Source organism: Manacus vitellinus, unplaced genomic scaffold (assembly GCF_001715985.3).
Source record: "Manacus vitellinus isolate BGI_N305 unplaced genomic scaffold, ASM171598v3 scaffold_34_pilon, whole genome shotgun sequence".
NCBI classification, from domain to species: Eukaryota; Metazoa; Chordata; class Aves; order Passeriformes; family Pipridae; genus Manacus; species Manacus vitellinus.
This window is the reverse complement of record NW_021940488.1, coordinates 4590253-4614922: the sequence shown is the minus strand read 5'-3', so window position 1 is coordinate 4614922 and position 24670 is coordinate 4590253. Positions and strand designations below refer to the sequence as shown.

Here is a 24670-nt window from a genome sequence, read left to right as displayed (position 1 = left end):
AAATTGTACTGGCAGTTTCCAGGAGGATGGAGCTGCAGTTTTGATATTCAAATATGGCTGTGCAGGAAGAGAGCAGAAAAGTATGATTCCTCCTGTGATATCTTAATCAGGAGATCCTATCAGGCAGTGATACAGGCATACTAAACCTCTCACCAGTAAATCCATGTTTGTCTCAATTACAAGCTGATTAAAGCAGTTCTTCTGATGAGATATAATCAGGACTATCCCAAGCTTTATATATGTGTCACTTCCAAAGGCTGATGAAGCTTTTTTGCTAAAGATATGGGTAGAACTCTGTGAATGCAATAAATTGTGTAGCTTTTCCAAGAAATTGGTTGTCAGCAAACAATGACAAATCTAAAACTTCAGGTAGTTATCTGTATTCTTCATAAGGTTTTTGGAGAGGCTTTAGGTGCACAACAGTGAGACAAATCCAAAAGAGACCAAGGATGGAATCTGAAAGAAACTTGTTTATTGAGGAAGTGTTGGAGAACTTAACAGCAACCTTCCCTGCTCAGAGAGCAAACTTTCCAAACATTAAATTTTATTTCTTTATTTTGCAGATCACTCTTTTCATATTTATAAAATGCGTGTCTTGTAATAAGCAGTTCCTTACCTTCTAAATAAAATAATTTTAATGAAGTTTAAGCATAAGTCCCTTCTATAATCAACAATTTTTTATTTCATCCAGGTGATCTAGTTCACAAATTTTAAAATTACATCACTACAAAAGTATTTCAATATTTTTGACTGAAGAAACCAGTAAAGACATGGAGGCTTTCTGAATTTGCATTACAAGACTCTACATTTTTATATGCTTCATATTTGCTAGAATACAACAAGCAAATACCCATTCAGTTTGAGAATGACCTTATTAATTTAGAAAGAACAGTTAAAGAGTTGGAGGCAGAAGGGAGGATGAAACAACTGTTTCAGTATTTCTGTCAATACTAGTCTTGTCGTTTTCAAATAAATATTGTTATTTACATGTACACAAATGTATTTTAATATTTTTCAATGTCCAGAATGTCATTGAAAGGTATTCAGTGTAAAAACTTTTATTCAGTAGCAAGTTATGACTTGTGACCTACAAAAATGAACCAATTAAATAATATCCCCCATATGAGCACTCTTCTTCTTCCAAGTAATAACTGTCAGCTAGACATATTTGATGATTAATCTGTGCTTATTCCTTTAAATGTCAGCTGCTCTTGTCTAAAATGTCAAGCTAAAACTTTTCATCTCGTAGTGATTCATTTGAAGAAGGTCTTAAAAAAATTTAGAATATGTCTAAGGTTAAAAATTAAAGAGTATTATTTATATGTTTTGGAACATGCATCATCTTGAGCAGATTATATTGTCTGTCATCTTGTCCAGATGTGGAAATCTTCTTGTTCTGATGGAAATAATGTAATTATAAATTCTGAAAAATTCTGACATAAAGTACTATATCTGATGCCTTTTTTTTTTTTAAGTGGTATATCTGCCACAGCTCTTTCCATTTTTTCCAGGGATGATATTATATCAAGGGAATGAAAGGATAGAACAGATTATATTGTAGCCAGGTGATATGGCTGTAGGAATACAGTACCTGAGTGCCAAGGTCAAATATTTCATAGGCATTTGGATGATCCTGAAAGTGAGAGTAACAATTGCAGATATTTTGAAGTTTAATATAATTGTCTTGTCTCAAATTCTTTTTTTGTTTTTAGTTCTTTCCACTGACATCCTTTGTTGAATCACAGAGGAGAGTTTCATATTTTCTCAGCCAAATTGATATCCTGCTGCTGCATCCAATAAATCTGGATCTAGTTGACATTTCAAGAACCCCTGATCACTCGGGTATTTTCTTTCTACACATGATGTCACTCACCATAGTTATATATTAATGAAGTAGGATGTTAGTTCAGTCCTTTCTTAGGTCAAATGCGACTTGTTTTTAATCTCTATGCAGTAAACATACAATAGTTTATTTATAATAGTCAAGGGTGAACAGACAGTAGACAAGCAACAGGAGGAGTGTGGAGAAAAGGGATAAGGAGTGAGATAAGAATAGTGTGGTGGAAATGGATAAAAGAGAGGTGGGTGATGTATCTAGAGACAGCAAGTTTGAACCTGGTTTTTATGTTCTTCTTCCTGATGCTGAATGCAGCATCTATCTGTGAAACAATGGCCATAAGTGAAATAGTGCTCATAAAATGAGAGGAGACGAGACATAAGGAAAACATTCCTCACTACAACAGGCTGGTGAGAGGGGCTGTGCAGTCTCTGTTCTCAGCATTTCTCAGGATAGTGCTCCACAAATCCCTGAGTAATCTGACCTGAACAGATTGACCCTGTGTTGATGAGGAGGTTGGTCCAGATGACCTCCTGCAGTCCATTCCAACCTGAATGATTCTCTTTCCTTTTTTGATCCATTAACATAAGCCAATATTGCTCTTCTGCATAGCTATACTTTAGTAAGGCCATTGGAAAACAGGTTACATCTCTTTATTTTCTGTTTCATATGGAATACACTATTGCAGTGCTTCCTCAAAAGCAAAACTCAGAAAAAATACATAGAAAATATATTGTTTTCAATAAATGTACTGAAGGTCAATGAAGTCAATGTTAAGAGCTGCCAAAATTTAATTTGCTCATGTAATCTGGATTCACAGCTTTTGGGTGTAAACTTAAAGAATCATATTCTTATTATAGGATTACAGGTTAGATTTTCCAGTGGGATGAGTGCCTCATTTAATCTGTAAAGTGGATAGGTTCAGAGAAATTTAGTAATCATAATATATGAAGTAATACATAAGACCAAAAGATTTTTACTGAAGATACTTGAATGCTGTGGAAGAGAGTAATATTCTATGCATAGTTCTACAACAGAGTTCTTTTGTGATATCGTACAGATAAGTCCTTGCACATGCTACCAGAAATTGTGTTGCATATCCAAATAACCTGACAAGTTAAAGTATAGATTGAGAACTGTAGTTCCTGTGTAACTGAGGATATAAAGTGGAATGATTTGAAGAATGCAAATAATACCTGGAATTTTTTGAATGTATTTTACCACTAGTATAGTTGGTAAGCAAGGATTAACAGCTTTGGATCAGAGGACTCTTCAGTTCTTAATAGAGGTAATACCAGTGTGATGTGTTTTTTATTGGGGGATTTTGTTAAATTCTGTAATTTATGTAAGGCAGTTAAACATTACTAAAGATCAAAGTCCATGAATAGTAATAATGCTCTTTTTTTTTCTGAATAATTTGCATTTGAAGACAAACACAGATTATCATGGAATCAAAGAATACCTGAGTCAGGAAAGCATTTCTGCAGACCATCTAGTCCAGAGTCAACCAAAGCAGGTGTCCTGGGACCAAGTCTATCTGGGTGTTGAGTATCTTCAAGGATGGAGACTCCACAGTCTCCTGGGCAGCTTGTTCTGCTCTTGAGTTACCCTCAGGTTTTCCCTCTTTCTGTGTTTCAATTTGTGCCATTGGCTCTTGCCCTCTCACTGGGCGCCACTCAGAAGGTTCTGGCTCTATGTGTACTCACCTCTGTCAGGTGTTTGTACACCTGGATGAGATCCCTGATCCTCAGGGGTGAATTGCTGGCTCATTCTCAACTTCTTGACCACCAGGACCCCTTGGGCTCTCTCTGCAGAGCTGCTTTCCAGCCAGTCAGCACCCAGCCTGCCCTGGTGCATGGGGTTATTCCCGCTCAGAGGCAGGATCATCATGGAATCACTGAACTTTGCTTCACTCCTGAACTGGTAGAGAGCAGTGAGGGCTGGCTGGTCCCTAAGGGGGAAAAAAAGCACACAAACACAGCCACCAGGGCAGGTCAGCCAGGATCCATCCCATACTACTCCAGGAAGGGAGAAAAAAAAGAAGTGGTTTTAAAGATAAATTTTGAGATGACATTCTTTGTGCAGGATCAGTAATGGAATTTGTATTTTCAACAGTGCAGCCTCAAATAATACAACTTAAAAATGAAAGCACCTTTGAGAATGGGAAAGCAACCCTCATCTGTGAAGCAGAAGGAGAACCTGTCCCAGAGATTACTTGGAAAAGGGCCTCTGATGGAATGACTTTCTCTGAAGGCGATAAGGTAAATTTGCATTTAATGTATAAAATATCTAAATAAGTCTTGTCTGGCTAATCTTCTTTTTGCAAGCAGAAAATTAATTTAGAGATAGATAATGGTAGATTCCTCTGAAATTAGAAGGAATTGCTATTTTCCAAAGTAGTAAAAGAGACATGGAGATTTTAAATTTGAAATTAAAAAAAAAAAGGCAATAAAATACTGAAAGGTAATTCATCACTACAGGCTTAAATTTTAATACATAATCCCTACTAATGGTTTCAATGTCATGATGGCTACACATAGCCCTTCTTCAGTATATTTGGACTCTGTCCAGTAATCCTCAAAATGAAGTGGAGCTTATAGATATCTAAAATTAAAAAATCTGAATACTCTGGAGTTCTTTATTTCCCACTTCATTTTTTTCATTCTACTTTTCTTTTTTCTTGTATTTTTCCTTGTGCAGAGGACAAACTGAGCCTATTTTCCCATTTTTTCCCCGTTTTCGTGTTTTATTACAAAAGTAAATTGTGTAGAGAAAGATTGCAGCCTGACAATGAGGAAAGTCAGTTACTGTGGGAACAAGAGCTGTAATTAGATGGAATGGTGAAAGTAAAAGGGCACAGTGTAGTGTTATTCCTGACCATGTAGACAGCAAGCTGTTTCTACAGAGCTCTTTTTAATTTTCTCTTTTTTAAAAAGTAATTTTCTTTTGGTATTTGAACAAGTATTTCCTTCTTAATTTCCTGACATAAGGTACAGAATTTCTCTGTACTGGTTAAAGTAAGACATGCTATCTTTATGGCTAACTAATTCAGAATTTTTACTCCAGATAATCAAATACAGTCTTCTTGCAGATTTTTGCATATTCTTAGGCGTTGCTTAAAAAAAACCAAACAGTTGAAAACCTGTGCAGCAGTCATGTCACTGAGAGAACTAGATACATAGTAAGTCACTCAATTTATAGGGAATTGCTGTATAATAAGGAATTATGTACTTTCATTATTTGTATTCTGAAGGAGAAGGTCTGGTCTGGTCTAATCTCTGACTTGACCTTTCCTGGAATTGAGGCAATTTGTGAGACTCTGTCTACCATTTTCCTGCTCTGTGATTTCCATTTTGAAGCAATATAACAGTTTTTCTAAATTAATTTTTCAAACAGTTTTGCATTAAAATAAAGCAGTTTCTCTCTTCCTTAAATATTTCAAGTTAAAGGTCATCTTTCTGACCCACAGAGATTACAGTTGGTTCAAAGGTTACAAACGTGCCCTCTCAGTTATGTTTTAAATGATCCTGAAATAACTTCGTTACATCAGACACTGAAAAGCAAATAGCAGAAACAAGCTTAAAAATGTTGGTGTAGTTGAAACTTGAAATTTATCCAGTGCTTATACAGGACAGTATCACGTTTTTAATTCCAGTTGCAGGTGGTTAAGCTGCCAGACATGTTGCTGTAGTATTCTCTGAACTTTAGTTCAACTCAATAATACTGACAATCAGACAAAAATCTATATTCACTTCCTACTTGTGTGCTGACATACTCTATGTGGAAGATAAAAAGAGTGAGAATAAATACAGTTACGTGGTTTCCTTTGTTCTTGCCAATGAAGGAACTCTGTGTATTGCTCAGGGGAGAGTTTGTGCTGAATCTTGAATAAATGTTCTGAAATACTGTATATGTTCTTGAGCTATAAAATATGCTGCTACATTTGCCCTGTGGTCCTCCAGCTTTAGGGGGCCAAAGGCTTGGCTTGTGCTTTCCTACCAAATTAGACAACTAGGGAACAAAACTGGCAGTGATTTAATTATTGAATAATTGTTGAATAATACAGCAATGTTTTGCACATAGAAAGAAAAGGGAAAGGTGAATTGAAGAAAATGAGGGAAGAGGGGGAGTAACACAGAACATAGTCTTAAATTGAAATTATTACTTATGTGTGATAACTTTTGAAGTAATATCCAATCACAAGACAAAATACATTATGCATAAAGATTATAATCTACATTCAGTGGATTCATCTTTTGAATTTTTGCCAATTTTTAAACATTCTCGGTATTAACTGCACTTTATTCAACATTTCTGTTGAATTAAGGGTATCATTAGGGGATGATTTTTTTCTGTAGAAGATGGAAGAACTGCTCGTGCTATAACATTAACATGATGATGATTAAAGAACACAGAAACTGCTGTTCTTACTTTTTAATTATACTTTTATTAATTTTAGTATGTACCTCCTCAGTCATGTTGTTCTTGTTTTGCTAAAATGCAAACATACCTCACGTGGATAAGGAAGAAGGCTGAATGTGAGACCTTTCTTAGCCTGCATGGATTCAAAATGTTTTCTTTCCAGTGATAGGTCTTATAATGGGGACGTAGGCTTTCCTGAGTTTTGAAATTATTATGTCCTAAAGAATGGAAAATATGCACCGAACTCATAGATCAAAGAAGTAACCCATCTGGGCTTAAGGAGGATAATATTAATGAGTAAGAGCTCTATAATTATCTCTTTGGAAAAACAGCTTTGATAAAGGATTTTCAGTACTTCAGAAGTGTGTATTTGAAAGCTGAAGCCAAGTGAGTTCAAATCAGAAGCAAGGAAGCCTTTTCCTCTCTCCTTTTATCAGTTAGCCTTTGGAACAATTTACCACACAGTGTGTGTTCCCTCTTTCACTGACAATTTGAAATATAGGGATCTTTCCCTTTCTTCTGACCTCTCTTGAAAGTTAAGTAAAAGTTTTCCAGGAGGTCACATTAGATGACCTCTGTCATCCTTCTATGGCTTTTTTAACCCATAAATACATGAGAGTGGGTAAGGTTCAGTAAATTAATGGCTATGCATGATGGAAGGTGTTTGTCTCACCCTTTAAGGTGTGAAAATGGAGGTTTAGTCCAAGACCAGAGCTTCAGCTGCTGTTTCAGTGTCAAACCAAAACTCTGCCTCTGCTCTTCTTGTCCCCAACTCCCCAGCACTGCACATCCTTGCAGTAATGTGCCAGCCTGGCTGTGCCCCTTCCCGCTGTGATTTGAAATGATGTGGTCCTAAAGACCACCGTGCATCCAGCAGGCCTGGCCCTTCTCCCAGTGAAAAAGAGGAGGCAGGAGAAGAGTTGCTTTTTTTTAAGAACAGAAGGAAAGATAGTGATTGGATTTGATTTGGCATAATCACTTGTAAAATGGGGTTTGGATGTGCAGGTACGTATCTATACATATCCCTCAAGGAAAGCATGTCCTGAGCAGTGGTACAAAAATGTCATTGACTCCTCTGAATCCTGCAGAACTGTGAGGGCAGAGTTAAATGCTCTACTTTCATAGTATCTAATTCTAGCAGAAATATTAAAGCTGACCAGTGTTGTTTGTAATTGCCCTGTTTTGGAATACACATTACAATAACAAATGGGGCTTGATATGAGACAGTGGCTACGCTGTATGCAGCACATGTCCAAAGAGACATATGCTGAATACCCTGAAGAATTTGTGACCTAAACACACACAATGAATGAAAGAAGTCAGTACAGAGAGATCCCAGTCAAAACTTGGTTTTTGGATTTAAGATATGGATTTATACTGTATTTTTTACCGTACTTTGTACTGTATTTAAAACACTGAATATCTCTGAAGTATCTTATACTGTTTTCCTTGTATCCACAAGTAAAAAAACCCCTGATTTTCAACTTTGTAATGACAACTTTACAGAAACAGCTTGAATTCTGCTTTGCTTCATCTACCTTCCATTGTAATAATGTGTGTGTCTCTGTGAAATTCCCTGTGACATTGTTTATAAATATTTCAGAGTTCAGACCAATAATTAAGTTATTTTCCAAGTTTGAATTCACTTTATATTGGCATGCAAATCATAGCTATGAGGAACTTGTAGAGTTTTTCATAGTTTTTATGATCAGGCAATAGGCAAAGTTAAAGAATTTGGGGTTTGTTTTATCTTTTTCTTTGAAAGGTCAACTCTGTTTTTTCTTCAAGCCTTTTAAATCCACTTCAGCCATTACAAATGATAACAAAAAAAACAAAAAACAAAAAACAAAAAAACCCCAGATTTTTTTTTCTCCCTGTATATGCTGTTTCTGCACAAAAAGAAACAGTGTTACAGTGTCAGTCTTTTGAGACAGTAATGAGAGTGCTTTCAAATTCTTTCTTATCAAGGATCAGGTCTTTATCTGAAATGAATCACAGAAAACGAAGATGTATCTAGGGTATTTTAATTGATTCCAGGAGACATCTTTCTTTTACTGAGCTATACAAATGCTGCTCTTTGTAAATAATTCTCCTTTGAATAGTTGGAAAAATGTAAGAGGCAAGTCTCTTTACCATGTTGGAGAAAATTGTTATAACCTGTTTCAACTACACATTGTGTTAAAAGCTTCTACTTACAGTATCATAGAATATTTTTGTTGCTGCAATATTAGCACAGGCCTGCAGGTCAGAACAATTTATGTAGCCAGCTGCAATTACGTTTGATTATACAATTGAGACACTCTGCAAACAATTCAATCAGGCCTCAAAGGCTGTTCTGTTTTTAACCACAAATGACTCTTAGTGGGATTCACATGTTAAGGCTATGAAAACAAGAGTATTGTGACTGGAAGGAAAAGGTAAGCAAATGGACTTGAGCAACAGGGTCACTTTAAATGTTGGGTAATTAGTACTGTTGAGAATATGCAGCTTTTTACCCTACAGCATATGCAAATAATGGAGCACATATGACCACTGAATAGGAGACTCTCAGGGGCCATCTGATCCATGGAAATCTGTATATGGTTTGGTGCTTCTTCATCTTCTCTCTGGCATGCTCAGCTACACTAATAGGGAGTTGGGACAAACTCTTTGCTAACTAGAAGGAGCAAAAAGTGAAGTGTACAGTTGGGAGAGGTGACAGAATTTTAGTAGGAAGACTGAGTTTGGAGAAGGATTGTTTGCAGTTGGAAATAAAGAGCAGCTTTCTTTGGTGACCTGAGGAAGCGTTACGGTAGGAAAGCTGCAAGGAAATGTGGATATTTCCAAGTTCTTAAGTAGTTCAATCAATCATCTGAGCTCTGCAGTCCTTTAAGTAAACAATATCTGCAGTGATGTGTAAATGAAGGCACAACTGAAGCTGGAAATTATTTTGAGGTACCACAGTCTCAGCCTCAGTGCAGCCTTGGCTGGTGGTTATATTGACAACTCAATACTAAATGTCAGCCACACAACCAGACAGCCTTTCAGAATTGTTCCTCTTTTGGCATCAAAATTAAATTATCTCTTACTCAGAGTAGACCCAAATGGCTGTACATATACACAGACATAGATGTATTCATGTTGTGTGGATGGCTGTATTGGTATTACACTAGCTCAGAATCCTCTCACTTCTGTAAATTTTTTCTTTCAGTAAAACTTTAAAGTCACCTTCCACTGGGAAAAATTAAATAAGCAGAGACTGAGTTGTTGATTATTTAAAGAAGACAAAAAGGCAAGAAAATGTAAAATTTAATAACTCTTCTGGCTTAAAAGCTTAAACAACCTAGGGAAAGAAAGACATTTATTTAGGAGCATGACTAATTTAATCAGTTGTTTAATGTGATGCCTTAAATTAAGTACAAAGTTTTTATCCATTCTGTAAATGGGTAATCCTATTTTTAACAAATTTATATTTAAAATTTAAAAATTGTCTCCCATTTAATCTATTTGCAGATATTTTTGGCTACTTTCTGTGGATTGTGGTGCTGTATTTACTGACTGAAATAAAGCTGTACAGGCTTGGAAATGGTGTTTCTTTCCCTTCCAATATTACCTTTTCCCATTTAGCCATAAGTGTTGATATTAGGTCTGTTACACTAAAGAAGAATGAAATTATCAGGGAACTTTTTTTTTTTTTGGCCCAACATTTCCTGCAGTATCAGGGCAGCTTGGACTTTATTATTCATTCATTTCTTCCGCAACACAAAAAAATTGTTTCATGAGCTTCTGCCTACGTATGAGTTGTATTGTCTGCTAATGGTTTAAGAACTTCCAGAGAGCTGTTATTTGTTTGATGAAATAGAGATCTTGTACCTGGTGATACCTTAAGTGATACATCCACACTTTATAGGCTGGTGCCAGTTGGAGCTGTTATTCACTGATAGGATATTCTCCAGAGACTTCAAAAATGTTGTGTTTTTTACATGCTGCCTGCACAGGTAATGAGCACAATCAATGGCACAATCAGCAGTGCAAGGCTGGCAACATGTATTTTACACAGTTAAAACCTGTCAGCAGTTTTTCTGACCTGAAAGACAGCTTGAGTACCCTTATATATTAAGAGAAAATAAGTCATTAGACTTTTGGCAAAAATAGGATGACAACAAGTGGGCTGGATTCTATTTTGCAATCTGTTGTTTGATTTGTTTAATAAACTCTCTAAAACTATGTGTAATAGTTAGTTCTTAATACTTTATTAACGTCCTTAGTTTACTTTAAAAAAACCAACATATTTTCCTATCACATTTTCACTGTACCATCTCTCTGTGTGCATCTACTCATAAACTATTGTTTCTATTGATACCATTTTTCCGATTTCAAACGCAGTTCTCAGATTTCAGAGACACATTATGCCACTTTAACATGACAATGATGATGTACAAAGTGAAGACTCTACAGCATCCCTTACTGACAGATTCAGCAAACAATATTTCTTAGGACTGCACAAATGAATGATAGGTCTGAGCTTTGATTCTTTGTCAAAATAACTCCCATCTATTCGGGACTCAACTTTTGTTATTAAAGTTTCTAGGTGTTCCGTAAATAATGTTATTAATAATAATATAGCTTTTATCTTTTTACAAATTCCTGCTTGTGCAAGTAAAGCTTTGACATTTATGTCAAAGAATTAGTAGCATGTGGTAATCTTTACCTTACTGCAAGCTGATGATCTCAAATGCTTTAATATATCTTATAGGTAACATTAAAGCCCTTGGGGTTATATTACTGAGTAAAAGTTGTTTGAGTTATCATAGCATTCTATAAACATTCCTCTACTTAAAATAATATACAAAAGTGGATATTTATTATAGAAAGTTGCATTAAGAATACAGTTTTGTGAATATTTAGAGCTTCAAACTGAATAAATACCATTTTACCAGTACATTTAAAAAGTCTCATTTGGTGTTATGGTCTGTTGTTCAAAGTGTATTTTCTGCTTAAATTTAGAAAATGTAAAAATAAATACAGAATCTCATCAGGAACTACACTGACTTCCTTTGGAGCTTTTAAATGTAGAGATGAATAATAATAATAAAAGAATTAACATACATTCTGATTAGATAAACACAATACTTAGGGTATGGAACATGTGATGTTATTTATACCATAGTTATCAGTGCTTCCTTGTCACAAATCCAGAGTGATTTCAATAACACCAGAACTATAGCAGTCCTGTATTGAGATAAAAGTATTGCAATCTTAACCAAAAACAATACTGTAGGCATTTAAAATTAAGACCCTAAAGAACTTTCAGATTCGTGAATTTCTCTAAGAATTTTAAACTCACAGGTCATAGGCTTTAGCAAATATGCCATAATTATGTTTAAAAATATTTCCAAGTTACATATAAAAATGTATGGATTTATATTATTAGATTAGTCCTTTTGTCTTTATTACCTTTATCATCGTATTTGTCCAAATGTGATTGTGTGATTTTAAAACATTGCATGTGCATCATTCATCTTGTAGCAAGTACCAAAATATTATTTTCCTGAGTTTGATTTTTTTTTTCCTCTTCAGATACCCTCAGCACATGTATTTTCAGGTGCTTTTATTGGTAACTTTGCTTCTTCCATGGGCTGCAGTATGGACATCCCCTTCACCATGTACCTTCATGGGCTTCAGTTGGACAACCTTCTTGTCATGGTCTCCTCCACGAGCTCCAGGGGAATCTCTGCTCCAGCACCTGGGGCATCTCCTCCTCCTCCTCCCGCCTTGGTGTCGGCAGGGCTGTTTCTCACACTTTTTTCTTTGCTCCTCTTTTTCCTTCTCTTCCTCATCCAGAAACTCATTACTTCCCTCCAGGTCCCAGTCTCCCCTCTCGATTTACCTGTGTACCAGAGAATCCTAAAGCTGTGGCTAATATTTTAGCTGAGATTAATTTAACCTCGTAGTCTCTTCAATCTGTGTGTTCTTACAGATCTCTTTCTCCAGTGATGTACTATACATAACTTCTGATAATTTCGTTTAATAATATATACTCCTTGAGTTTCCTAACCTGTGCAGTTGAGTAGGCAAGGTTGTAAGCTGTCTGGAAATAAGCAAAAGATTGGTTCAAAGGTTTTGTTTCTCAGTGATATTTTCCCCAGCAGCACGACATGTGGGGTTTTGTGCTACCATGTTTTAATCTTTGCTTTCCAACTTGTTTCAAAGTCTAATAGGAGGACATTTTTCCATAATGGTTTTCATCCAGTTTGGCTGATATGTCCAGTATGATCTTTATTTTATAGATATACTTATAAATAAATTTAGAAATGAAATAGAGAAACTGTATTGGATACCAATTAAATAAAATAACTGGAAAACTAATGTCCTTTCAGACAGGTCCAGGTTAGTTCACTTTCTCCATTTTGCTTGCTACTGCAATAATTTCCTTTTGTTTCTTCAGTTACAAAAAGCCCTACAGAACTATCAGAGTTTGTGAGTGAAGACTTTTTGATCTGTGAGGTCAGCATCTGTATCCTGCTGACAATTCCCTTCTCCTCGTGACTCAAATAGTGCATTTGCATTTCTGGCTTTCTGTGACTTTCCTTCCCCTAAGGGAGCCTTGTTTCTTGCATATGCCCCTGCAGGGCTCCATCTCATCCCAGTTTCCAGACAGACTTCCTATCTACTGTCTAGCCATAGTCATTTTAATAAAATATGCATCAACTTTGCAGTAAACTGGAAGGGATCCCAAGCTGCATACAACTACTGAACAAACGAGAAACTCAAATTGTGATTTATTTCTCTTTTCCCAAACAACAGTTTTGCTGCTCTGTGTTTTATCTGCACACCTTCCGCACATCACCTATTCCTGCAGCTAAAGCTAAACTTTGTCATGAACTTTGTCTGAATTCTAAGAAAGTGAAATGAAGGCATATATACATGAATTAAGCTCTGATTGAAATTTTTGCAGCAGTATTAATTTTAAGGGCTGCTATATATTCTTACAGAAAAGTTTTCTGAACAAGAGTGGCATACAACCTGTATTTATCCAAGAATCTGTTTTTGGTCCAAGTAATATGTTATCAGTTAAACAAAATAAACCAAGCAATTATACTTAGATTAAAGTGTTCAAATCATAACAGGACTGAGTTATCTAAGTAATAAAGGGGGGGAAATAATATTACAGTAAAAATTGCATACAAAAGTTTCCAGTCTTCTTTTCCTTGTTATAGTCACCCTTCCAGTATTCTCTGGAGATCTGTTTACATGCTTTGTCTTCATGTGTGTCCAGCCACAGATTGTTTTGGTTTCTTTGCTTTTTATTTTTCCCCCGTGTTTTCACCTGTTAGCCACTGAAGTTGCAGAACTGCATCCTCCAGTCCCAATTAAAACAGGGAGCTACTGTTTTCTACTTAGATCTTTGCCATATGAAGTACTTAGCATAGAGCTAAGTGGAAACAAATTTGGGTATTTACCTGGTGACAAGGGACTTGCAATCATAAAACAAATTAAAATCACCTCAGACCAATGCAGCCTCTGGTAAGGCCCAAGAACCTGCACTGTAGCAGTGCAGAGCTTTTCCTAGGAACAGAACAATCATACAGGGCTAAAATCCCTGCTTGAAGGAAAGTTTTATAACTCTCTCTCTGGGCAGTGGGGTGTAATTTCACCATATTGGTTATTTCTACAGCTGAAGTAATGTTTACTTCAGATTTGAACTGACCCAAACAGAAACATGACCAGTTTGAAGTTCATAGTCAGAATCACAGAATCAACTAGTTTGGAAAAACCCTCTGAGATCATTGAGTCCAACCATGTTTGTTGCAACTAATGCTGTGTATATATAATAGTGAGTATTCTTTCCCAGATGCACAGAGATTGAGTAATGAATGAAGATTAAATTCTGGCAAATCACAGTATTTTAAGTCTGGGCAATTCTAGATCCCACACGGACATGTGTTTGGAGCCTTGTGCTATGCTACAGTCTTCCCTTATTTATCCTTTGCAGAAAGATCTTGTGACTCCAATCTGCACTGCAATTACCATTTTAGAGATTTACAAAGCTGTGAGCTTTACAAAGCATTATCTGTGTCCCATTCTCTTTTATTCAAAGAATCAAGTTACAATAAGATTTGATTGTCTAAACTAAAATGTAATTGTACAGTAAAATCACTATTTTTAGAGGCTGTTTTGTTTGAGGTCTGTATTGAATAAGAATATTGTACTCAATGGGGTTATTCCTGAAGTTTTGCTGGGCTGACTCATCTGAGTCACGTATGTTAATGGCATTATAGCAGTGTTGGAGTAGGAATAAAACCACTGGATACAGTATTTATGAGTGAAGCAAAATTTCTAATTGCAAAGTACAGAAGTAATTATTACAGTTGTAATATTTCTGCTATACTTATAAACACTCATTTGTGGTTACTGTTGTTATTTTTCATGGCCAACACTAATGCTTGTTTTGCTCTACGAGTTTTTTCATATGATGCTACTATTTTTGCCATTAAAAATCATCAGTAATTTCTTTCTTGTGATTTGCATCTTTAGCAGAAGTAATCTTGAGTGGTTGATCATCATATTTTCTCTCTTTATTATTTTTCTTTCATATTCATTTATGAGTAAAAACCAGTCAAGGAAAGAAGTTCAGTTTTCAGTGTCATGGCTTAGTAAGTGTTTGGTGTATGGGATATCTTGTGTCATCTCATTGCACAATGACTTAAGTTTGAAAGAAATGCCAGCAGGAATCAATGAAATATCAATCAGTTCATAATTTCAAAAAAATTATATGAAGCATTCAAGAACACATTTTTTTCCTGATATTGTACATGCTGCCTAACAACCTGCATAGAACCTGCTACTATTTCCAATCTGAATTCTTTAAGAATAACTCCTGTGTCTGCAGTTGAACAGAAAATCAAAAGAACAGTTGTTTTTTTTCTTCAATATTAGGGGTTTATGTGACTTCCCTGGTGTTACACTATAGATCTACAAACAATAGGTTCTTCAATAATTTCTTCTTTGTGGAAAAACAAATTCCTATGAAATTCAGGAATTTGCAGCATGCTGACATATATATTTAACAAGCTGCAGTTCTAAAAGTATCACAAGGTCTCCTATAAAAATCACTGAAGTCCAAGATGCTACTGTAGCATTATTCTGATTCACTGGACATTAAGGCATATGCACATAGCAATACTCTGGAATTTTCTGCTGTCTCCAACAGGTGCATGGATAGAATACATTTACCTGAAGAGAATGGGAAATATTGTGAATATACCATCCATAATCCAGAAGGGAGCTTCCATCAGCTTCTACACGATGATGGCTGTTGTGACTAACAGCCCTTTCTCTCATCATCAAAGGTAGATTTTCAGACTAGGAATTGCTGCTCACGTGCATTTTATAGACTTCTGGAATTTTATCATCATTTAGTATCAGCATGTCAGGTTGCAGTTCTTATCTTTCATGCTGCTTCAAGAAACATTTTCACAAGCAATTACAATCTGCTTAAATCTCCCATATGAAAAATGTCAGCCTGAAGTGTATGACCTCAAGCTTTCCTCTCGTGTGGATATCAACACAACCTGAAATCAGAAAACTTCCTAAAAAATTGTGATTCATGAAATTCTGAACATGATTCTTTTATCCAGTATTTGTTTTCTCCTTGAAAATTCAGTGGTGTGTACTGGGAACATGACCAAGACAACACAATGAGTTGACAATTTTTAGCAATTTGGTCTGAAGAAGGAAGAGTCAGGGTTTTTTCAACTCTTCCCCCCTGCAATGTGAGGATCTTCAACAATGTTCATCTGAAACAGATCCTTTGGAGGAAATTTAAAAAGACCTGCAGTTTTTACTGAAGTTATATGTTCTTATAATGGCTTTTCTTTAGTATATTGCTCCATGTTTTGCAAAAGGAACAACAATCTCAATTCTAAGCCACTGTTTCTTCATAATTTCTGTTGTTAATATGTAAAATGCACATCCAAAATAATACTAAAATACACAAGGTGTTGGAAGATATATTTGGTAAACATTTGACAGATAAAAACTGACCCATAGCATTGAAACTATGGACAGTAGTTGCACTTTGGTCACAAATAAGCTTTAAACATTACAAGAAGAAAAAAATTAAAGGTATTCAATTGTTCTGGATTTTAAATGTAGGGATTTTTTGCTTGCAGTCTTGTACTTGGACTTCAGGGGTTAAAGGAGTACTTCAGTCAGCCAAATGTTAAACTCTATAGAAAGGAAGTCAGCTGCTCTAACCATCCAAGTAATATTACCAAAATCCAGCTACAAACGAATCACCAATTTCTGCAACTCTTCTCGCCTTCCATTCTTATTTTCAGCCAACTCCAAATGCAAGTTTTGGCAGACAAACAACATCTCATTTGGTGCTACATTTTCTCAGTGGGAACTGGAGAAGTGGATGATAATTCAAACTCATCCACTAACCACAGCATCTACCTCTGTCCAAGTACAGCTTTCTACAGTTGTAAATGAATGACAACTTCCAAGCATCACAATCAGCTAATTCTCCCCTTCTGAGTAATTACACTGATTTTACTACAATGACAATGGAATTTTGCAGATTGAACACTCCATGATACCTGAATAAGTTGTTCTGTCCCAGAAGCTGTTCTTATTGCCTTTTGGATGTTATTATCTCATCACTTCTCTGTTCTCTCTGCATGTGGAACCCTTGAAATGCAGAGTTATCATTGCTGTGATGCTGCCTTGGAATTATAATTTTGAAGCTGTGCAAAAATCAGTCAGATCAGCATCATCTGGCCTGGGCTTTGGGAATATTCACACATGGAACTACAAATTGAGAAGCAAGAGCATGACAGAAGAACTCAAGGAGTAGAATAACATATATGTCACAACAAGAATTTTATCAAAACCAAAAATAATGGGATACTTCTTATTTTTTTATTAGTGTAGGATTCATTTGGGTTTAGCTACGTATTCTAAGTAGGAATAATATTGCAATGCAGAAAATTTTCATTTCTCTTTTTTATTTTTTTTAGAAGGTACTTTTTGTATTTCAGTGGTGTCATTATGTATAATTTTACTTGGAGACCTGTACAGAAGAGTTTTCTTTGTCAATGACAGAGAACTACATTGCTATCAGTATTCAAAATAGGTGTTTTTCTTTTATATATTAAATTCTTAATCGATGGAGTGTGGTTTTCATGTGGATAAAGTCACAAAGTGACTTCACCTGAGTAAAACACTATCAAAGTCTCTGCTGAAGACTTGTCACTTGTGGTTTAGCTTTATGCTGGTAATGGGGTTGTGGGAGGAAAAAAACCACCACTAAAGCCTCAAACCCCTCACTTTTATTTATGAATTCTATGAAATTCTCAAATTAACATTTATGATGAAAAATATTTTGATTTCTTAAGATTTTGTTATCATTCCCAAAATGCTGTTAAAAGGTAATTTCTGAAGACTTTGGCATTCTTCCTATGTTTTAGAGTGTAAGTGTCTGTTAACAGACTTTCTAATTGATCTTTCTAAAGAGTATCTATATCTGTATGGAAGTGTGTTGTTCACATATGTTTTCAGACCTCAATGGCTATTCATGCTCCAGGATGTAGGATTAATTCAATGAATGAGCACAAATAATGAGTACGAGACCACAGAGACTATTCTTGTTGTCTAGGGTTTTGTTTTGTACATTTTTATACTCTTCATTAATACTAAGAAATAAAAGCACGGGTACTCAGACTGACAGAAGACAGCATATGTATTCTACATCTCTCCCACTGTAATATTTGAAAGGAAAAATTTAGTAGGTGTCCATTATTATTTCAGGCAGACTTGAGAGTTACTGACATTATTAATTTATAGAGATTATATCTATATTTTGATTTGTCCCCATTGGCAGCTCCAAGGCTTTTTTCCCCATGGGGGTTTTCCCTGAGGATTACTGGGCAGGTGCAATGTACTTGGTGTTCTCACGTGGGCTGTCTTTTCCTCTCCATGTTTTGGTGTGTTATGATACCAGATATGGTGCTAATATGTGCTCTGCATAATTAGTGCAGGAGAGAAACAAACCTCAGAAAGATTTTACCAATGGTTACAAAGCTTTGGTGGGTGCAAACCCCAAAATTAATGCCGCTTCTGTTTGGAACTGTGTATTTGCTGTTTAAAGTTAAATAGAAACACTGACATTGTGGATCCATGTCTCTATTAACTGACTTACACCATAAAGCAGTTTAATGCAACCACACTAGTATTTTTGAAGTACTTGTGAAAAATTCATCATACTAACTACCATTTTTTATTTGCATGTGTTAATCTCCAGCATATTCCAGGAGTCGTCTCATAGACACAGACACCTGCTTCAAAACATTGCCTTTAATTAATTTATTTGTTTATTAAAGGAATTTTTTTTGTTTGTATTTGCACTGTTTTCCTTAATGCATTTCTGTGTTGAGGAATGTCAGGCTATCAGTGTATTTTTAATCAGGTATTGCACCATATTTGCAGGAAAAAAAAAAAGGAGTTGTGCACTATCTACAGAATAGGTCGAGGGAACAGGACTTCTTAAACTGTTCATGAAGATGTCACAGTATAATATACATTATAAGCAATGTACTGGAACACATCTTATACATTTTTTTATTATTAGGTAGCAATTTCAATGAGACAACTTTAAAAAAATAGAATTTGTATTTAGTAGATGCATATTTTTATGACAATTTGAGTGAAATTTTCTTGCCAACAATAGTTGTTTTATTTATTTTATGGACTTTGAACCTAGTAAATCCCTCTTACAATGTTTCTCAGCATTTATTTGATTATGAGAATAAATGATATGGTTATGTAAAAATCTCCTATCGTTCAGACTATTTATTAGTTTGGCTTTTGTCCTAACTATATATCTAGGATATATTATGTCATCTGTATTTGAATTTCAGAGTGTGAAAACATAGGAAAGTTATTTTGGGTACAGTTAACATTTTTTTCCAGCAGTACTAGAAAATATTTAGATAAATTAGAACAAGATTAAAAAATTACTGTAAAAACTATTTATTTTAAGGAACTTTGTGATAATTTGCATTATTGTTTTCTTTTATGACATCAATTAGCATTTATATCTGTGCTTAGGATTGTATGGAATAGCAAAATATATAATAGTGATTTTAAGTATTTGGAATTATTAATGAACTGATGAATCACTGATAAGTATTTACTATTGTATCTGTGATTCATAGTCACAGGTTGTTTCACAGTTTTAAATGTATCTTCTTAGGGAAATATCTGTCATCAAAGTAACATCGGAAATTAAATTGCTGAAGTGTATTTACATTTTAGGTGGGAATAATGTAGATTGACCATGGTATTGCATGAAAAAAGAAGTAGGGAAATAATACTGTTATTAACTATGTCTTAGAAAGTACTTGTTTTACCACTTAATATTTTATCTTAAAGAAATTGCTTTTTAATTATCCCAAGAATTACTTCCAAAAGCCATGATATTCATTACTGTAACATATTTACAAGTAGCATCATAACTTTTGCTTCTTTAAACTTATAATGGAAACAGAATTTTCAGTATTAGAAATTACATAAATGACAACTAAGTGGTCTTAGTTACTGACTTTTACCAATCCAGAGGGGGTTTTGTTTGCTCTTGCATTAGAATTCCATGTCTCTAGGTTATGTACTTTAGCTGAGAGGTGCTCACAGGAAACAGAATTCAATGTTCTTGGATTCTGACATGGGATCAGAAAGCATTTCTTTCCATATAAATAGTGATAAACAGAATGCTTTGTCTGACTGCTTTCCAGCAAATATTTTAAGATCTTAATTGTATGCATTTTTTCCTCTATTAAGTCAAGGAACAGCTGTACAGAGTTAAATGCTCAGTCACTTAAATATCAGCTGCCTCATGGTATTTAGTGTAAAAGGAGTAAAATCCAGACTGTGTACTGTAGAACTGAACATTAAATCTGTTTCAAGTTTAAATGTGATCCAATGAAATAGTTACTGATTTTCCCTCCATTTTCCACCTCCCTTAATAATGAAGGTAGGTGAATATAAGTATTTCTAATAATATTTTTTTTCCTGAAACAAAAATAAAAACCAATGTACAACAAATTTCCCAAAGGTTTCCCAGAGAAGTTGTGGCTGCCCCATCCCTGAAAGTGTTCAAGACCAGGTTGGATGGGGCTCTGAGCAACCTGGTCTGGTGGAAGGTGTCCCTGCCCGTGGCAGGGGGGTTGGAATGAGATGATCTTTAAGGTCCCTTCCAACCCAAACCATTCCATGATTCTATAAGTACAGAGCAGAACCAAATTAAAAATAACTCCTTTTTCCTCAGGTATACTACTCTATGAAGGTCGAAGTGCCAAGCAGAGGACTTTTTTTTTAAATTATTTTGTTCGGTTGTCCCCAATATTTATATATGCTTTAAATTCAAATAATTTGGAGGAGAGGAGTTGTTATGGATAAGGACTTTTATGAATTTGCTAAATATAAAATTTATGCTCTAGAAAATTGGAAGCCAGATTATTCTTTCTCTCTTGGCCTTTTCCATCCAATGATATGGAACTGAAATCCAGAACTTCCAGTTGCGTTTATGGTTCAAGTTTTTTAACAATTTTGAGCTTCTGACTAGAAAATGTGAATAATGAAAATAAATCTATGGCTGGATTTGTAGTTTGGCTGTTGTCTGAGGGGTTATTTCTGCACTACTGAGGACCAGAGAGATGATGCTAACTGTAATCTAAGATATAATGATCTTACATGAATGCATTTTCATTAACTGCAGCTTCATAACACAGTGAGTGAGATCATAAAGAAGTTTTGAGTATGGAGTTCATTCTTGAAGTCATAAGTTGATATATTTTGTGGTTTCTCTTGACAATGTTCCTTTAAGCATGTACTTATTCCCTTGATTATAGTGTCTAGAAGCAGAACATATTTTTCTATATTTTTTTTATTTATTTGGAAAATTTAGAAATTGCTTAGCTGTCAGTAATAACTTCACCGTAGGTGAAGAGGTGCTTTCAGTCATTCTTATCAATGGTGTTTAATATATAAATTATACATTGATATACATATATAAATATATAAAACCTTCTTTTTTCCTGAATCAATGTAAACAGAGCCCAGATGGCCGTATAGAAGTCAAAGGGCAGCATGGAAAATCGTCACTGCATATTAAAGATGTGAAGTTGTCAGATTCAGGGAGATATGACTGTGAAGCTGCAAGTAGAATTGGTGGGCACCAAAAGAGCATGTACCTTGATATTGAATGTAAGTTCTAATATTTTGTTTTCTCTTTCAAATTTGTTTTAAAAGAAAAAAAAAAGTACATTCTTAACGGAAGGTCATTTTTTCATGGTAATTCGTATTTGAATTTGCATAAATGAAGAAAACATGTCCTGTAGATTGTTATTCTGTGGAGGAATCCTGTCTTTTCTGAAGTTGATAAGAGCCTTGTCAGTGATTTAAGTGTGACAGAATTTCATCTGAAATCATATTCCAGTGGTATTACCCACTAACTTAAGGTTAAGCTTAATAGTTTCAAATCTTTGGGCTTGCTGAGACTGCTGGGGATGAAAAGTATTCAGCAGGATAAGGTAAGGACTGATTTGAGCAGCAGTTCAGTCTTTAGCTTAACCTTCTGAGATTCAACAAAGTCTCTTTTTTCCCCCCCCCCCACCTAGTTCTGTGATTTACTAATCCCTAAAAAGTCTCTCACCCCTGTTATAACCCCTCCTGGAGTTATCAAGTTGGTGACAATCTCTTTTACAGATTGCCTTTATTCAAAGCACTTGAATTTTATCCAGTAGAAAAGGAGATTGTTTTTGCTTAGAAGAGTGTGATGCTTTAGAAGCCAATCAGAGGATATAAATCTGAAATATACAAAAACCCATTGGAAAATTGTCTCTTCAAACTGTACTTCAAATTTATGAGCAAAGGTCTTCAAAAAATGAAAAAAAGAAAAACAACTTCTTCATTTATATTTCACTGTTATTCCATTTTTGTAGAGATTTTCTAGATACATTTTTTTCCAATACATTTCCAATATAGTCTGAGTGAACCTGTTTAAACTGAGTCTCTGAAGAGAAAAAGTCTTTCCAGTGGGAGGACAGAAGTTGGAATAAGATCTGTGGCACAGGAATATAAGTAAGGATTGCAGACCACTGAGTGATTTACTGGGGAGTTCTGAAAGGGACTTCAGTATACATTTGTGTGTTCCATCTTTTTGGCAGAGGAACAGTGCATTGTGGCATAGGAAATAAATCTGGAAGCAAAACAAAGAATAGTCAAAAGAATGGTTAGGAATTGAGAGATTTACCAATCCAGAACACCTAGAAATAAATACAGTGTTTAATAATAGCTTTAACATAGCTAGTCTTCAGTAGTCATATAAAGGTATTTTGAACTTTGCAAAATATTATTTTGGGAACATGTTAATTTGCTGTATTTGTTTCTTTAATGAGTGCACTGGTAATAAGTTATATGTATTAAAAGGAAAAAAACTAGGTAAAAATGGAAATTCAGTGAAGATTTTGGAAATTTTCTGTGAAATCCTGCCTACTCTTCACATAGTGGTATAAAATATATTCTTTGATTATGGCTATATAGCTACTGTGCTTTAAAGTTAAATATTAATACATTTTATATTCAGTAGAGAGACATGAGATGCACCCCATGTTATAAAACATGGGCAATTGAAATTTAAGAATTTATTAGCAACACAGAATTCATACCGAAGGGCATGACAAAATCTCTGCATTGATACAATATATCATTTTAATCTAAAACACCTTTCAGGGTAAATGTTTTAGAACAGATGGCAAGAATTTAAAAGTAACATAGTCTTATAAAAGTATGACAGAATTAATTTTAAATGTGTGTGGGAACAATCAAATATAGTGTATGAGAAAATAGAATAATTTAAAGTCTGAATTTATGCCTTAGTAGACAATTTTTATACAGCATAAAATTTTCTACAGTTCAAATGAAACATAATTTATAAAGAACATAGAAATATTATTCTATTGTCAGAGATATCACACATTGTAATGATTACTTTTAATGTATAACACAAGATTTGTATTATGACATTTCTAAAACTGGAGGTTTAAGATTTAAATACTTAACTGATAATGAGGTTTAAACAATTTTTTTCCAGCACAGGTGTTTGAATAACAGAAATACGAATTTTTTCAAATCCTTTATGTCAGGAGTTTTGTAATGCAAGGAAAATATTTCTGGAGTGATACAATTTAGGTCTATCTCCATTCATATTCTGATTAATGAGTTAGAGAAATGTCTTGCTTTCCTTTGCAAATAACTTTGCATTGGTACATGAACTGCAAGTATAACTTATTTATCTTGCCCAGGGAAGAAAACACTTGTCTTAATGGTGAAGAATTCTTTAGTTCTTTAAAATAGTGTCCCCAGGAGGAAGTGTCTTTTTTCCAGCCTCATGTCCCATCAGTCAAGTCTCTGTCATAAACTTCTGTAATGAAACAGCCTCTTCAAAGAATCTGTCAGCACCTCAGTACCACCATTTCCATCCAGTGCTGTGTTGTTAAAAGTGCCAATAGTCCTTTTCTCCACTAAAAATACCTTCTTTTATGCAGCAGGTGTCATAGTTATCCCTCATTCCAGCTATTGCACTTCATGAGTTGCAGGCCAGGGAGCTTCAGCAAAAGGCACAGGTTCAAAAACGAGGCAGCTTATTTGTGGTTTTGTAGTAAACTGGTAAAAACAGGGGGAATCGCTGTAAGTCTGTGAAGTGAGTTTCATATAGAGGATTTGATTCTCCTTGTAATATTTTCCAAGTGATATTTTTTCAGCATATTATTTACAGTTCCAAACATTGCTATCAGGGCTTCTAGATTTTTTTTTCCCAAATATTCATTTACAAAATTGCGTAAAACGCTTCAAAATATTTTAATTTTCTCTTCTATTATTTTTGTTGCATTCTCTTCAAAACCAGCTTTGAAAAGAATTTTTTCAGATATGGCTGACTCTTGCAGTCAAGCCATTTCAGTGGAATTTTTTATTATTTTTAATAATATTAATAATATTCTCATTTAAAGCTCAGCAACTATTTTAAAATTAAAAATATAAATAAATAAGCAGGACTTAATTGTTTATATTGTTCCACAGTTTCTAGATGGAACCAGTCAATGCACTTATGTCTTTTTGTAAGTTAGTAACAAAGCTATAGCAGTTTCCTTTGTATGTTTTAATGCATTTGACAGTCTGTGTAGTCAGGAGAGGAACATGGTTCCATCACATCCTTAAATGTCAGTGCAGTCAAACAGGTCTAGTGGAGGCGCAGGGTGCTCTGGTGTCACTCTCTCATCCCGTTACTTACTGACCCCTCTCAGAGACCTAAACTGACAGTAGGATTGCACAGTTTCCATATTTTATCCTTGCTCTCTGTTGGGGATGTTC

General features: G+C 34.9%; 1 protein-coding gene across 1 annotated transcript in view; it reads left to right on the top strand.

Moving 5' to 3' along the window:
• The window catches only part of NCAM2 (neural cell adhesion molecule 2), a gene marked incomplete at its 5' end in the record, with an annotated part of 133688 nt that overhangs the window by 19387 nt on the left and 89631 nt on the right, over positions 1-24670 (top strand). The window contains 2 exons of the mRNA XM_025895582.2: positions 3953-4098; positions 21355-21505. Coding sequence (XP_025751367.1) covers positions 3953-4098; positions 21355-21505 — 297 coding nt within the window. The remainder of the gene's footprint in view (positions 1-3952; positions 4099-21354; positions 21506-24670) is intronic.